Source organism: Podospora pseudocomata (assembly GCF_035222375.1).
Source record: "Podospora pseudocomata strain CBS 415.72m chromosome 2 map unlocalized CBS415.72m_2, whole genome shotgun sequence".
Classification (NCBI taxonomy): Eukaryota; Fungi; Ascomycota; class Sordariomycetes; order Sordariales; family Podosporaceae; genus Podospora; species Podospora pseudocomata.
The window spans coordinates 502,878-517,426 of record NW_026946365.1 but is presented as its reverse complement, the minus strand read 5'-3'; the positions used below and the strand labels follow the sequence as shown (position 1 = coordinate 517,426).

Here is a 14,549-nt window from a genome sequence, read left to right as displayed (position 1 = left end):
CACTCATTGCGGTTGTGTTACCCTACTCTACAAAAAAGATGACAACTTGCGCTAAACAGCACATGATCTTCCTCTGACAAAGCGTGGAGGAAGCAGCCGCGTTTCCGTATTGTGATTTCTCTTTTCCTTCGTATTCTCTGCAATGCTATGGCTTTCTGCATATGACGTTTGCTCGGTATGGCGGGGTTGATGAAGTCCGGTACAGGGAGTCTTTTTCTAGTTTGGACTCAGGTTGGCTAATACTGGACACTTGACCGAAGGAATAAGCCAAGCACAGAAAGGCCCAGTACATTAATTCTACAGGCTGGCAAGACATGCAATGATGACAGATTACGATTACAAAAAGGTTTATTTGAAATTGTACAATTACTGCCGAGTTCGAGTACAGAGGCTATGCAGAGTCACATTTTTCAGTCACACATGCAGTTTTCGCTGTTCGCCGATATGACTTGATCCACTACGACACAATCGTTTGCTTTTGACTATGAGTATCGGAGATGATGGCAATCCCGGCCGGGTTGCTGCTCTCCTCTCGCTTTCGGGTAACGAGACCTGCCCGACCCGTTGACCGGACCGGATGGGCCTGGGTTTTTTGGTGGCTAGGCTGAGTAGTAGGGAGGAGGCTTTGGAATACTACTCTGAAGTTTTGAGGTCAGAAAACAAAGGGGGGGGGGAGATAGTGACAACTCGGATTTGTCAAGGGGAGCCGAGATGAAGTATTGTCATGTGCAGGTAAGGAGAGATTTGTCAAATTGGTGATGTGGGATGATTACATACAGCATGTGAATCACGACGGTGATGACAGTATCTAGGGAAGATGACATCACCTGTTTGGGATGAACGCCATGGAAGTTTGTTCAACCTCAGATTTGTCTCTCTCGACCCCACTGTGGGAAGAGGGGGATGATGAAACGAGAAGTTTGTTCATGAAACGAACTTGCAACTGCTGCTGCTCTGATGAGTGAGAGGCGGCACTCGGAAGTTGATGTGATTTCGTCACCCCCTTGTGCCGGATGGGCGGGCGTCAAGCCACAGAGAGAGGATACGATCCTTCTTCTGGAGAACCGGTGGCGGCCGTGCCGTGCTTTCGTCAAATTCCACATTCTTGTTCCAGATGGGGGTTTGAGGTTGATGGGGAAGGATTTCAATTGCCGTGTGGTGCAGCCAACAGATAGATGGAAAGAGGATTGGGATCCTGTCTACCTACCTGGTATGGCGACGAGATTCGGGCAAGTAGGTGCCGGCCGCGCCATTGCTAGGTTTTTTGGTGTATCTAACTGCCGTTATTCTAGGGGTCTCGAGTTGCCGCGTGGAGCTCCAGGTTGTTTCTGATCCTTTAAGATCGATACGTGTGACGGTGAGGCTGGCGCTTAAGGGTGCTTCAACTCCTACCGTGGAACAGTGTACGTACCCAACCATACGCGCTACTGCAGACTAATGCCCTGTCAAAACCAACAAGAAAGTTTAACGTCATTGTTGCTGTTGTTGTTGCTAATGTGTGTGTGTGCCATTTTCCTACAGTAGTCAAAAAATGTGAGCATGCATGACTGGGTTGGGTAGTGTGGCGGGGGGTAAATCGAAAGTCTAGGCATATGCAAGAGAAGCCGCGTGGAAGGGTGCATGGAAGGGCGGGCTGTGTGGTTTGTTTCAAGATATGCGGGTGGTGAGATGAAACACGCAGTAAAGAATTGCCCGAATTAAGCTGTTTTCCAGATCCGTGGGAACCGGATGGATGGGGGTTTTGTGTAAGCTGAGAATACCGTTGCAGTTTCTTGTTGTGCCGGTGAGATGCAGGTTTCTGGAACTATTCTAGAAGGTAAAGAATGAATGTGTTCGGTGAGACTGTGATAATGTGGTATTGCGGATGAGAGGGGTAAGAGAGATGTGGCTTTCGTGGCGTTGAGATTGGCGTGAGATAGTTGGGCGGCACGGGGGAGGAGACACGTGGAATGGGTTACACCAGAGATGGTCATGAATCCTTTCTTTCCGAACTGTTACAAGCGAGGAGGGGGGAGGGGAAATGCCGCGAAGGCATCTCCGGCTTGGTGCTGTGGTTGGATGGTTAGAGTTGGATTTGTTGGAAGGGAGCTTCTATCACCAACACGCCCCCAATCGTGGTGACGAGGTACGCTACGCAAGTGTAAGTTGCTGACTATCCTCTTCTGGACTGTTAACAAGACGATGGGTAAGGTAGAGTAGTATTTTCACGCCGTTGGATATATTCATTGAGTCTCGTATTCTGAATGAGTGGGGAACCAAGTCTGGGTGCCGGTGCTGAGAGCTGTGATACTGTGGCGGAGCCGTTTTGAACTCGGAGGTCACCGGCCGTTTGGGAATGTTGAAGTCAACGAAGAGTGGAGATGGCCATGTGGGTTGGGGGTTACACGGCGGAGACGGCACGGAGGTGTGTAACCGGCTTACGGCTCCGGATTTGCTCGGCAGTGATTTTCGGAGCCGGGTCGGAGATGGAGATGGAGATAGATAGGGGTAGGGCTGAGAGTGACGTCAAGTAGAGTTAGGGATCAACGGCAGGGTTGATGATAGGAGGAGGATGAGCTTCCACGGTCTGTGGGCAAGGGTTGAGGGAGCTCGGCCGATATGAGAGTATCGGGCAAGATATTGATCTATCGGGGTACTACATACAAGACCCGATATAGACTTATCGGCTATCGGCTATCGGAGACGCGTCTCAAGCGCGTAAAGTGGTATCTATCAGTGTAAGTCGCTGCCAAAGGAAAGAACGACCTGTGGCCACGATAACGATTCCTTGTTTTTATTGTTGTGAATGAAAACTCTGCTTGTTGAACATCAGACGAAAGCCACAATATGACGTGTTAGCCTAGGCATTGAGCCCTGAAGAAAGGAACGACAACCTGTTTGCATAACTTTGGACGACCCTTGGCTCACCAAGTAAACAACAACTGATATTGTCATTGGTCATGGGCTGAGAAGACTCAACTCGCTGTCACAACTCCGATTTCGTCACCTCCTCTCACCACGAATATCAGGGCACAAAAGACGGTTTTTTCTATCTTCTTCACCTCCAAACCTCTAAGGAAGGCTTCAGCAATTCGAATAACGACGGCCCAAGTTCGAAAGAGGCGTGCTCTTGTGAGATAGGGGTTATCAGCCGCTAGCCTTCTTGAAATCTTGCGAAGAATCTTTTCTTGGTCTTATCGCTCCTTCTCACCAAATCCTTCGTTTGAAGTCGAGGTCAGCTGCCACATTTCGACCGGCCATATATACACTGCCTGATTTTTTCTCTCGGAATTTGCTTTCTTTCTCGGAATCTACTTTCTTTCCCAACATCACAGCTCCACAGACGTCCTTCTTCACGATGGCCGAGACTTCTGGTTCCTCCGGCACGACTCAGTCCGAACAGACTATCGAGAACCACTTGAACAAGGCGCGTGCCTCTATCTCCAAGAAAGAGATCAAGGAAGCCATCGGTGATATCCTCACGGTAGGTTCACTTCGCACAAGATCGGTATCTCATTCAAGACTCCCTTCTAACAATCAACAGGCCATTGATTTTTGTAGCTGCAACAAGGGCAACACAAAGCAAGTCCGGCATGGCAAAGACAAGTCTTGCCACCTGAAGCAATTCGTCAATGGCGTCCGGAGTAAGGATCTCGACGCAATATACGATGTTGCGAATAGTCCTTGTTCTTGCGGTTTTGCTTGGCCTTCTTGTTCATCGCCCAAACATCTCGAGGCAATAGATCTCCTCACCGAATCCTTGGAGACTGAGGGTCATTATGTTTCTGCCATCACGACCGGTCTCGGAATAATTCGCCTTCGCCCAATCTCTGCTGCTGTAAGTCTCTTTTGTCGACCAGTTGCAGGAAAAATCACTAACAACTGTCAAAGGGCTATTGCCGCGTCGCAAAGACCATCCGGCTCATCCTTAAGCTCGAAAAAGAGGGAAAGAAAGCCAAGAGAGTCAATCCTAAAATTGCGAGAACACTCGCAACCCTCGAGAAGGATGCTGGGCTCACCACCGCCCGCCTATATATTTTCATGAAGAAACTTGTTCAGGCCGGCCTGAACAATACCTCCGAAAAGTACCGCAATGACGCCCATGACGAATACGACCAGATTCTCATGCGCATGGCTCACAGCCTGAAGCTCCAAGACTCTCTTCGCGACCCTGCAGCCAAACTGCCACTCGAACTCCTTCGTCAGATCTTCTCTCACCTGGACACCTCCGACGTCATCCGCTCCCTCAGAGTCAGCAAAAAATGGAACCGTATCATTAAGCACGATACGTTGCTCTGGGAAGAAGTTCGTCTTGCCCAGCCGCGCAATCCTGGCAACCGTGTTTTTGCCACATGGTTGAGGGGGCACCAGGGAGTGAAGAGCTTGACCATAGACGAAGTATCAGGCTTTGGGCTCTCTGCCAAGCGTCTTTACATGCTTCTCTTTGGCCTTCCCAACCTTCAATGCCTCATCATCAAAACTGCGGCCCCGCACCGCTGCAACACCATCCAGGAGTTGGACCCAGCTCCCAGTCCTAGTCAAAAGCTTGGATTGGCCCAACTTTCACTGGACGGCTACCAGGCCCCAGTCTCATTGTTGGTCCAACTTCTTGATTTGTCAAAGGACACGCTTGAGGTTCTAGACCTTGTCCAAACTGGCAGCATGCCTGAGCGGGCGATCGAGGCCGTGAGAATGCCAAAGCTCCGGAGCCTATGGGTCGACATTGACATGGCCGGCACCAGCACCGAGGAGCACGTGCTCCGAATGCCAGAGATCGTGGCGTCCACGCCGAATCTGGAAGCGTTCTGCTTGAACGGCTTCCAGCTCGAGTGGACGCCCGGTCAACCCACTCCCCAGGGCTGGCGACAGCTCAAGCACGCTTCGTTCGGTCCGGCAATGGACATCGAAGCCCACACCCAGGGGACCATTCTCCTGCCTCGCATCTTTCCCCCCATGACGGAGAGCATGGAAAAGATCGAGATCATGACGATGAACCCGGTAATTGCCCACAATTACCTATTCACCGTCATGGACGGGGCTGAGGCGAGACACCCTCTCCACTCCCAGGAGATGGGTTTGGAGTTTGACGAAGGCAAGCTCCCAAAGTTGCCGAACTTGGAGCTGTTCCGGTCGCGCTGTGCGATCGATGTGGGACTTCTGGGGCGCTTGCTTGCGGTGCCGGCCGCGCGCGAAGGAAGCTTGCGGGTGCTCGAGCTCGCGGTCGAGCAGAGGTGGGCGGTTCGCCAGCGCCACCTCTGGTGCCCAGTCGTGGGGCTCGAGAGCATCGTTGTGCCGGCGGAGGCGTTTGTTTGGATGGAGTCGGAGAAGATAGAGCACCTTGGGCTTTACTTCTTCAACTACGCCGGCTTCGCCTTCCAGTACGGCCAAAGGTTCAACGGGCAGCCGTTTTTGGACTGGCTTGACAAGTTCCCGGCGCTGAACTCGGTGTCGGTGTATCCCGACTGGCCTGGTGAAGGGGTGATGCCCTTCATCGGGAAACTGATCTTACACCCAAGGGTGAAGAAGATCTTTCAGGACTCGCTCAGGACGGGATACGAGTGGGATGAGGCATGTCTGTTGGCGGTGCAGTGGAGTGTGGATTTGTACCATTGCGATTTCAACGTGCCGTATGGGCCTTCACTATTTAAGAATTGGTAGAGACTTTTTCGGGAGTTTGGGGTTGGATGGGACATGGATAGGATGGGTTGGGTTGGGGAGCTTTTGTTGCTGGATGTACTATTTCTGGGTGGGCATGGCATGGGGTGGTGTTTCTGGCGCATGGTTGGGAGTTTTCTGCTGGTTGTTCTGTACTGTATATATTGTTATTTGAACAACTTGGGGTGTAGTCGCCTCCGCTGGTGTTCGCGGTACCATGTTTTCACGATTCGGTGATTTGTTGATTACTCACGACGCTCTTCACAGATATACCGTTATGTACCTTTTTACTTTCTTCCAAAGACGATCTCATCTTGCTAGACATACTTTTACATGGCCCTCCCAATCAGCTGAAGCACTCGTGTGGAAGAGCGGCTCCAAACTCGCAACAACGCTCTCATGACCAAGCGGCCTTCCCAATTCCATACTTCAGTCATGAGACAGGCACTCTCTGCATTGGCCATGACATCCTCCGCAACCCGCTCAAAAAGAGCTGAAGGTCTACATGCTGTATTTCTTCTGTGGCATGGCTAAGGCGCAAAATTGATGGCCATGACGAAAACCTCTATTCAGCTGCTGTGCTTTCTTGTCGGCTTTTGCCGTCCCTGGCTCAACAGCCGCCGCATCCACTTCCTTACCCGATGTTCATAGCCTGTTTAAGAGTTCCCATATGAATAACAAAAAGGAAGGCCGAGTCAGGACGAGAGCAACAATGATGAGGAGTCAATGAAAGGGGACTCGGGATTTTTGGTCAAGATCAGCTTACTAAATATTGTGGGCTGCCTCAACAATAGCGCATGATCAAGGCAACACATGGTTTTGGTTCACAGCCTTCTCAGTTCCACCGCTGTTGGGTTTCACTTTGGCGATGTCATCAACCAACTCATTATCAGCCTCAAGGGGGATGTCTGGTTCCAAGAACACACGAGACGAAGAAGTGCCAGCCCAAATGTTGGGCATAGCAAAGGACAAGAATGTGCTCCAAGATAGGGGAGCGACAACATTTCATCAACTGAACTGACCAAATGGATGACAGCAAGGCAGCCTCTTAAGTCTCCTAACCGCCAGCATCGCGCGTTACGTTGCCCATTCTGCCGCTCTTCTGGGTCGCCCAGTCCACCGGCCCCAGCCAGAGCTGACGCTGGATTCCAGTCCTCCATTCCGACTAGCACGGGCGAGCTTATCTTCCAAGTTGACCTGGATTTTCGTGATCCCGCCGTCCCTTTCTCTATCATCGTTTCCCACACCTGCCCGATTCTTAACTCCGGCTTGCTCTTTCCCATTGCATCTTCTCATTAGCTCTTCCCACCCGCTCCTTCCCATAGTACATATACCACCTCCCACACCTACCTTCCAACAGCAGCCCACTATCCGACTGGCCAAATGGTCAAGTGGGCTGGCTGGCTGGCGCCCACTCATATCCCCCCCATGGGGATTCGGACAGCCCCAGTTCGAGTGCCCTCCGAAGCAAAGCCGTTTGACCCCGGAACGGCTTTCGTAACTGGTCACCCTGCGGGTTGGCCGGTGAGCTTTGCTTTTTTTTCTTTTTTTTTTCTTCCATTTCACAGATAACCTTATTTATATCTATCCATACTTTTGGTTTCTCGACCACCAATGCCCATAAACCCGAGGAGGTTATGTCTGTTGCAAGCAGCAAGGGGGAAGCGACTTTCTCTTCCTCAGATTCAAAATCCTGCGAATCAGCCGTTATTTGCTTACTTGATTAAGCCTTTTGCGCCCTGGGTGATTTTGTTGCCCTCAAAAGGTGATACGTTTCCAACAGGCTGGGTGAGTATGGGGATCGAGGGGGAGAAGTAAAGTGGTCGAAGCATCATCATCGTGACCAAGTGTGTTTTCTGTAACGTTGTAAGACAGTGAGTCGGGTGATTAATAGTAGGATGGAATCCAACAGCTGACATCTTTGACGTCGTGCGTGTTGCCTCGCAAAAGACATAGACTGTACCCAAAATGTTGTTGTCCAACATGGTACGACGAGACTGCGTATGCTTGAAATAAAAAGGGCAAGTATGTCTACACCAGACTACCCACAACCACGCACAAAGCAACGGATCACGAATCCCCCCATCGACAATGTATATTGTACTTCGATAACCCACCCTAGCCTAGCCTAACAACGCCTTGCCATCCATCCACGCCATGCCATATGTATCATAGTGTAATGTAACCTCTCTTCAAACCCCCATTCTCTCCCCATCTCAGCACTGATAATATCAAGGAACGGAACTCGTTGGTTTAGTGACCCCAAGACAGGTTTTTGTATCTCTGACTTTTACTTCTCTCCATGCACTCTCTTCTTCTAAGCTCTCTCATCTTCCCTATCCATCATCCATCTACACACACACACACACACACACACGCCCACCTTATCAACTAATCGCCATTTCATTCATCACAAACCCTTCCCCAACCCAACCAAAAAAAAATGTAGTAAGTAGTCTGCGCAACATCAACCCACAACCGCGCGCGCAATGCCATGCAAAATGAACAAAAGAGAGACAGAATAAATAAAGGATAAACATTTGGTATCATCACTTTCTCTGCGGCCACTCCCGCATAATCATGCCGCTGGGAAAGTGTCCAGAGAGGCCAAAAAACACTTGCAACTACCATCATGTCTGAACACCACAACTTTTGAATCCCGTCCGTCGTTACCATCCCAACCTTACCCCAAGTCGTCTCCAAGACCAGTAGTCTACCCATGTTTTTGATAACCGATACCGCCATACGAAAGGAATAAAGTGCTTGGCCTGTTTCCAAGGTTGCGTATTTGACATCGTTATTGAGTCTTGCGAGAGCGCTGCTGTACCCTCGATCTTCGTGCGGTCCGCTCCTCCTAGGCCCGTCCCTCCTATGCGCGGCGACTCATGGCTGCGTTTGCACCTGCTGCGGCAAGGTCTGTTTTGGAGTTGTTGGACAGGCCCACAGGCCCAACCCCACCACTCACGCTGCGCAGAGATGCTCTAGGTAAACTGCTGGGGCCGATGGTGCCATTGCCGTTGGTATAAGTCGTTGTGGTTCCGTTACTCGTACGCTTCACACTGGAGATACTGCCATTCATGCTAGATGCGGTGCTCATGTTGGAGGTCCTACGGGCCGTGGCTGTTGGCATGCTTCCGGTTTTCGTACCGACCAACCCGTTGTTGGGACCGGAAGCCTCCCGCGCTCGCATAGTAGCGGCCCTCACGGCTGCTGGAGGCTCGGGAAGGGGTCTGGGGGCCGAGATGCTATTGGTACGCTTGCTGGGGGACCCTTCGCGCATTCTGATGGGGACAGATGTCTTCTGGCCAGTGATGAACTCGTGACGAATCGCCTCTTCAGGCTTCATGCGGCGGTCGGGATCCCAGCGGAGGCAGCGTGCGATAAAGTCCAAAAATGCTTCATCGTCGCACTTGAGCACTTGTTGTAGTGTTTTTGAGGATGGGCGTCTGCGACGGCCCTTTGAGGAGACGGTGAGGCGAGGTTTGCCCATGCTGTCGAAAAACAACTTCTTACGTGTCGACTTCTCAATGAGATGCTTTTCCGGTGGGCCAAACACTTCCATAATACAGGCCAGCTGCTCCTGCTCGTTCTCGCCAGGGAAAATTGGCACACCCGTATAGAGCTCGGCGAGAATGCAACCCAGAGACCACATGTCGATGGGCAGACCGTACTGCATACCAAGGATAACTTCGGGGGAACGGTAGAACCGGGACTGAATGTACGTGTACACCTTTTCCGTTTCAAAACAACTCGAACCGAAATCAATAACCTTGATCTCCGAGTGAAGAGGGTGGCGCAGGAGAATATTTTCGGGCTTCAAGTCGCAGTGGATAACCTTGTGCTGTTTTAGTAGGTTGAGTGAGCTCAGCATCTGCTTGGTAAATCTGCGGATCAGCTTCAGTGAGAAACCCCGGAAAGCGTTCGATTTGATGAATTCGTAGAGGTTCATGTCCAATAGTTCGGTAGAGATGCAAAGATGTCCTCGGAAGTAAAAGCTGTGCGTAAAGTTGACCATGCTGTGTTTGTTTTTGGGATCCTGCAAGTCATGTTAGAGCTCGGGCGCCAGGCACGTATCCCCAGGAAAGGCACTCACCCATTCGCGGAGTTTCTGCAAAATATTGACCTCAACCAGGGCTTGCTGATGGAACCTTTTCTTGTTGCGGATGATTTTGACGGCCACGAGAACGCCAGTCTTATGGTCGATACACCGTACCACCTGACCGAAACTTCCTTTTCCGAGCACGTCTATGATTTCATAGCGATACGCAAGATGGTCACCGGGTACGATGCTGTAGTCACCGCGCTCATCGTCGTAGCCGAAATTGGGACTCTCCGACTGAACATCACCCACAACCTTTGCCGCGTTTTGTGTGCCGCAAAAGTAGATGTCCTTATAGTCCACAATCTCTCCCCGTTCGTAGATATTGAGAACTGCAATTCTGATGGCTTCTTGAGGGCTGACGCGCTCCTTGGCCGAGGCACGTTTGCGGAGAGCATCCAAAGTTCTGGCTGCCAGCTCAGTATCCTTACGCCGTGAACCAAGCTTCCTCATCTCGTCTTCTGCAATCAAATCGTCCTTGTCGAGTTCCGAATTCCAAACGTCGTGGTGTCGAAGAGTTGCCGTAGAGCCCTTAGGTTTCAGTATCCTTTGCACCACAGACGAGTTGTGGGGAACCGTGGCACGCTCGTTCACTGTTCCCAGGGTCGAATCCTTCTTAGCTGCTGTACCGGTATCACCGCGATTTCGTTCCCCGGAAAGCACCGCATTCAAGCTGGAGGCCGAGCTCTTCCGTCTTCGTGACTCCAGATATGTCCCATTGCCATTGGATTTCGTGGACGGAGTGGGACTTGGAGGCTTGCCGGTGGGAAGGTTGTTCAGAGTTGCCGAGACAGGAATCCTCGGCGGTGGCATTGAATCATGCTTGACGGCGTTTTGATCTCCGTGATGTCCTTGGCTTCCGCTGGCTTTGGAGGCGCTTCTCTTCCAGGACAAGCTCAATTTGCGCCTCAGAGAGCTCATGGAAGAAGGAGTGGGCGGCTCCTCCGGACTGGGACGCGGTGGCGGGGATTTTCCACCTGCAGGCCGTGTCGCGACAGACTTTTGCGCTCGGGGCCCCGAGGGCTTGTTGTGTTGAACTGGCACGTCTGCTGCTGCATCCAAAGGCTGGGTGAAATCCCCGCCAGTTTTTGACCTTTTGAACAAAGTAGTCTCGAAGTTCCCTCCTTTCGGCACCGACTGGCTCAAGAAAGGCGACGGCCCTGATCTGGCGGTTCCATTCTTCACACCGGCAAAGGACTCAGTAGAGCTGGTCGGTGGCTCTGCCGTAGTGGCAGGACTTTCACGATGGAGCCTCTGCACCGACGCGCTGCTCCTGAGATGCTGTATATCGGCCCTGTCTTCGGGCCGTATTCTTCCAAAAAATGTGCCCTTCGATGCCGTCATGGGAGTCGTCGGCGTTTTTGGGATCTGCCTTGATGGGGGCGGGGAGAGATTTCTGTCACCATGAGTTTGAAGAGCAGCAATCTTGGCCGCGGTTGGGGTGCTGAGGGGACCAAGGGTGATGGGCGGCAACCGCAGCGGTTGCAAGCTCTTCTTTGACTGAGCTGCCGCAGGATTCTTCTCGAGATCCAGCTTCGAGGTGTGTACTGTCTTCCTGTTACTTGGCTTACGTTGAAGCTTGGCAGGTGCTGAATCACTCGTCTGCGCGCCCGATATACTCGCTGTCGAATTGCTACGGATGCTGCTGGCATCATAGGCCAGGTTGGACCTCCTCTTCTCCAGAAACGAAGCAGTTTCGAGATGCGCCTCCTTTGGAGACTCGTACGCCTTTGGAATCGCGGGCACCGGTGGCACTTCCTCGCTGCTATCAAAGCTCGCCGAATTGTGAAGATTGAGCGCCTTGGGGGCAGGCAATCGCGAACTATTTGCACCTTGCATGGCTCGCTGCTGCATGGAGCCAGTGGACGTCCGCACCGTGTTGAGACTGGTGCTTGAGTTGACGGACAGACCTGAGCTGTATGACTTTCTGGTGTGGTCGGGCGTGGTTCGTGAAGACGAAGGGGTCGAGATCTTTCGAGGCAGCATAGAAGGGGATCGAGACGAGGCGCGACCGTCGGCCGAAATAGGTGGTGGATGAGGCAGCGCGGGGGAAGCGCCAGCAACAGGGCCCTGTTGAACGTGGTGCATCGTAGATAGGCGTTTCATTCGTCTTGTATCGGTAGGGCTGATAGTTCGTGCACCCAGTCCAGTGGCGTGACTGGCATGATGAGTTCCTGGCATGACAGATATCCGCTTCGCTGAGCTTGGAGTAGAACCCTTGGCGGCAACTCTGTTGGGGGAGCGAGGCATTGCCATAGCTATGTGAGTATGTTCGGGTTTGAGCGTGGTGTCTGGTGTGAGCATATCCTGGTTGGATCTGGGCAATGGCTGCACAGACCTTGCCTTGGATGCCCTCGAGCTTGTCAGGTGCCGCATGCTCTCCACTACCGTAGATCGAGGTGCAACATCAACCGACGCTCTCGAAGCCTCGAGGAGGGGCCTGTCTGATAAAGACACCGCACTAGGTCTCCGCTTTCGGGTTTGAACCTCTTTGACCTGAGCCTCTCCCAGCTGAACATCTCCAGTTGACTTCCGTGGCGGCTTGGCGGGATTGGGGTTGGAGACTGGGGGATAATGACTTTGTCGGCGCGCACGCATGGCAGCCGGAGCAGTGGGAGCATTGGGCACGCCTGGGTTACCAGATGGCGTAGAAGCAGTGCTAGGTTGAGGCGGCCTGCTTGACGTGCTAGGTCTTCGTAGAATTGAGCCTGTTCGTGAACGTGTGATGGCAGGCTGCTGAGGCAAGGCATGGGCAGCGGCGCTTGGCCGTGTCATGTCGGGGCGCTCGACCATGTTGCGGTTGTTGCCCGCACTTCGATCGCCCAAAATTGTTCCCTGCCCAGTCGGTGAAGGAAATTGCGTGAGTTTGAAGTCGGTCGAGGCAGACTCGAGGCTGCTCTGGAGGTCGTCGAAGCTGACCGACGGCAGAAACTCGAAGGATGCGTTGGCGATGTCGGTCACGTTATTGGACGCGCCATTCCCAGCCCCGAAAGAGAAGAGGGAGTGGTTGTTGGAAGAGGAGGCACTGAGCATTGGAGCGTCGACGGTGGGCCGTCTGATGGAGCCGATCTTGGTGGGACTGGGGGGGTTCAGGTTCAGCGGTCTCCTAGAATAACAAAACAATAGCAAGGGTTAGCACAATGCTGCATGAGGCAACGGTCCCATGTGCCGCAAAAGTTTTTGCAGGTGCCGGTGAATATTTCGACGCCAACGAGGCAGCGAATTCAAGACACAGCCAGTTCAAAAGGGGGAGCACAACCTGGTGGGCGACTGGTTCTCCCGTCTGGGCCCAGCCGGAGCGCGATGGTCTCTATTCATAGGGTCGGCCGAGAACGCGCCACTCGTTTTTTTCCGTCGCAGCAGCGGCCAAGAGTCTCTAAATCAATGGGGGTCGTGCTTGAAGAGGATGATGATGTGGCAGAGGCTGGTGGGCTCGGGAGAGGCCAATGTCCCGGCGTCAGTCTGTAGGCGATGGCTGCAATTCACGCTTCAGCAGCGTAGATTGAATTCGAACCCCCAAAGGATCAACGCCAGTGGTTAGGAGCGTCGTTGTCCAAGGCTCAGTCCGGTCAGGGAGCTGAGAACAATCGAAAGGCTACCTCATTCCGGGGGCGCGCAGAGTGTGGGATCGAGCGTGTCGAGAATACAATGGGGGTGGCTTCTCGCGCACTGGGAGCGTACGTCGTGAAGTGAACGATGGAAGAAGAGGTGAGGGTCAAGTTGTGGTGCGGTGCAGGGACGCTGCTGGTCTCTTGGCCTCCACACTCTCTGGTCTGGGACACACCACTGGCGAGAGAGACAGTTGTTTTGCAGGCTGTTTTTGGTGGCAGGTGGCAGCGGGCAGTGGGCTTGGGCTTGGGCTTGGTGGGTCCCACTGGGGTGTCCTGCAACTTTCAGCGGTCGTGACAAGCAGCACGCTTTTTTCACTGGGCAACAGCTGAACGGCATGTGGAGTGCAAGAGGCGAGGGAACGGTATGCAGGGTGCACCTCGATATCATCAACGTCAAAGGAAGCACGACATGTTCTGGAACCTTTTGCAGAGCCCTCGGAACACGTGGAGACGGCTTCACTTCATTCATCGAGGACAATGACAACCTACTCCTTCTCTCGATCACTCCGAGCAGGGCCATCGATCGGTTGCTCTGAGGCTGGCTGGATCGTGCAAACACATCTCCCGTCACCTGCACCGACGTTGGCCCCCGTCCCACCACATGAAGTTTACGGTAAGAAACCCTTATATTTCTGTCTCTTTCTGCCTCTCTCTGCAGCTCTTCTCTTCTTCTGCCTCAAACCATGATAGAATTACAACAACCACAGGGCATGTCAGCTCCTCATATATCTGTCACTCGATTGATTGGATATGAATTACGACAGCTCCTCCTAACTTTGTCAGTTGCAAACGAACCGCCCGGCTCAGCATGGTACGTGCGTCCAGGGGCATGTGGGGCCATAATAGGAGACTGAATCTTTTTTGGAGATTTCCGGAGTCGCAGAGCAATGCAAAAGAGGCATCGGGCAAAGGAAACAAAAACAAACTCGAAACTGTCGGCCCTCTAGCACGGCGCTACGGGAGCAACATGCAGGAGGAAGGCTGCCCTTGCAGCACAATGCCAGTATTGTCCCATTCAAGGCACGGCAACACTCCAGATGCTAGCTGTTAGTGGCGTCGACTCGTCGACGGTGAGGAGGGGACCGCCAAAAAAACCACCAAGCCAGCAAACTCTGCTTGGCTGTCTTCGAAACGGGAATGACGAGCACAGTCTTTGCTGCCAGCGGATTCCGCTCGGCTTCTGCGGTCCTTGCTTGGCACCACTC

The 14,549-nt window shown here is 52.7% G+C and overlaps 3 protein-coding genes across 3 annotated transcripts; 2 read left to right on the top strand and 1 right to left on the bottom strand.

Moving 5' to 3' along the window:
- Nucleotides 1-2,728: 2,728 nt before the first annotated feature.
- Nucleotides 2,729-5,890, top strand: QC762_200640 (uncharacterized protein). The gene is made up of 3 exons (XM_062886952.1): nt 2,729-3,463; nt 3,524-3,817; nt 3,871-5,890. The coding sequence occupies exons 1-3, from the start codon at nt 3,338-3,340 to the stop codon at nt 5,635-5,637; spliced, it is 2,187 nt and encodes a 728-aa protein (XP_062746714.1). The 5' UTR covers nt 2,729-3,337; the 3' UTR covers nt 5,638-5,890.
- A 1,823-nt stretch (nt 5,891-7,713) lies between these two features.
- On the bottom strand, nt 7,714-13,511 carry POM1 (serine/threonine protein kinase, CMGC, dual-specificity). The gene is made up of 3 exons (XM_062886951.1): nt 12,993-13,511; nt 9,728-12,839; nt 7,714-9,670 (listed from the first exon to the last, which is right to left on the bottom strand). The coding sequence occupies exons 1-3, from the start codon at nt 13,049-13,051 to the stop codon at nt 8,504-8,506; spliced, it is 4,338 nt and encodes a 1,445-aa protein (XP_062746713.1). The 5' UTR covers nt 13,052-13,511; the 3' UTR covers nt 7,714-8,503.
- Nucleotides 13,512-13,920: 409 nt separating this feature from the next.
- QC762_0031140 (uncharacterized protein) lies at nt 13,921-14,395 on the top strand (the record flags this gene model as incomplete). Its single annotated transcript, XM_062883233.1, has 2 exons — nt 13,921-13,957; nt 14,228-14,395. Exons 1-2 carry the CDS (start codon nt 13,946-13,948, stop codon nt 14,393-14,395), a joined length of 180 nt encoding a protein of 59 aa, XP_062746712.1. The 5' UTR covers nt 13,921-13,945.
- Between the last annotated feature and the right edge of the window lie 154 nt (nt 14,396-14,549).

Bases quoted from the DNA above. Each gene is read 5' to 3' on its own strand.
- POM1 (XM_062886951.1), bottom strand. From the start codon at position 13,051: ATGAATAGAGACCATCGCGCTCCGGCTGGGCCCAGACGGGAGAACCAG. The intron at 12,840-12,992 runs GTTGTGCTCCCC...TTGTTATTCTAG, and splicing joins GAGAACCAGTCGCCCACCAG to GAGACCGCTGAACCTGAACC. The intron at 9,671-9,727 runs GTGAGTGCCTTT...CATGACTTGCAG, and splicing joins TGCAGAAACTCCGCGAATGG to GATCCCAAAAACAAACACAG.
- QC762_200640 (XM_062886952.1), top strand. From the start codon at position 3,338: ATGGCCGAGACTTCTGGTTCCTCCGGCACGACTCAGTCCGAACAGACT. The intron at 3,464-3,523 runs GTAGGTTCACTT...AACAATCAACAG, and splicing joins CCATCGGTGATATCCTCACG to GCCATTGATTTTTGTAGCTG. The intron at 3,818-3,870 runs GTAAGTCTCTTT...CAACTGTCAAAG, and splicing joins TTCGCCCAATCTCTGCTGCT to GGCTATTGCCGCGTCGCAAA.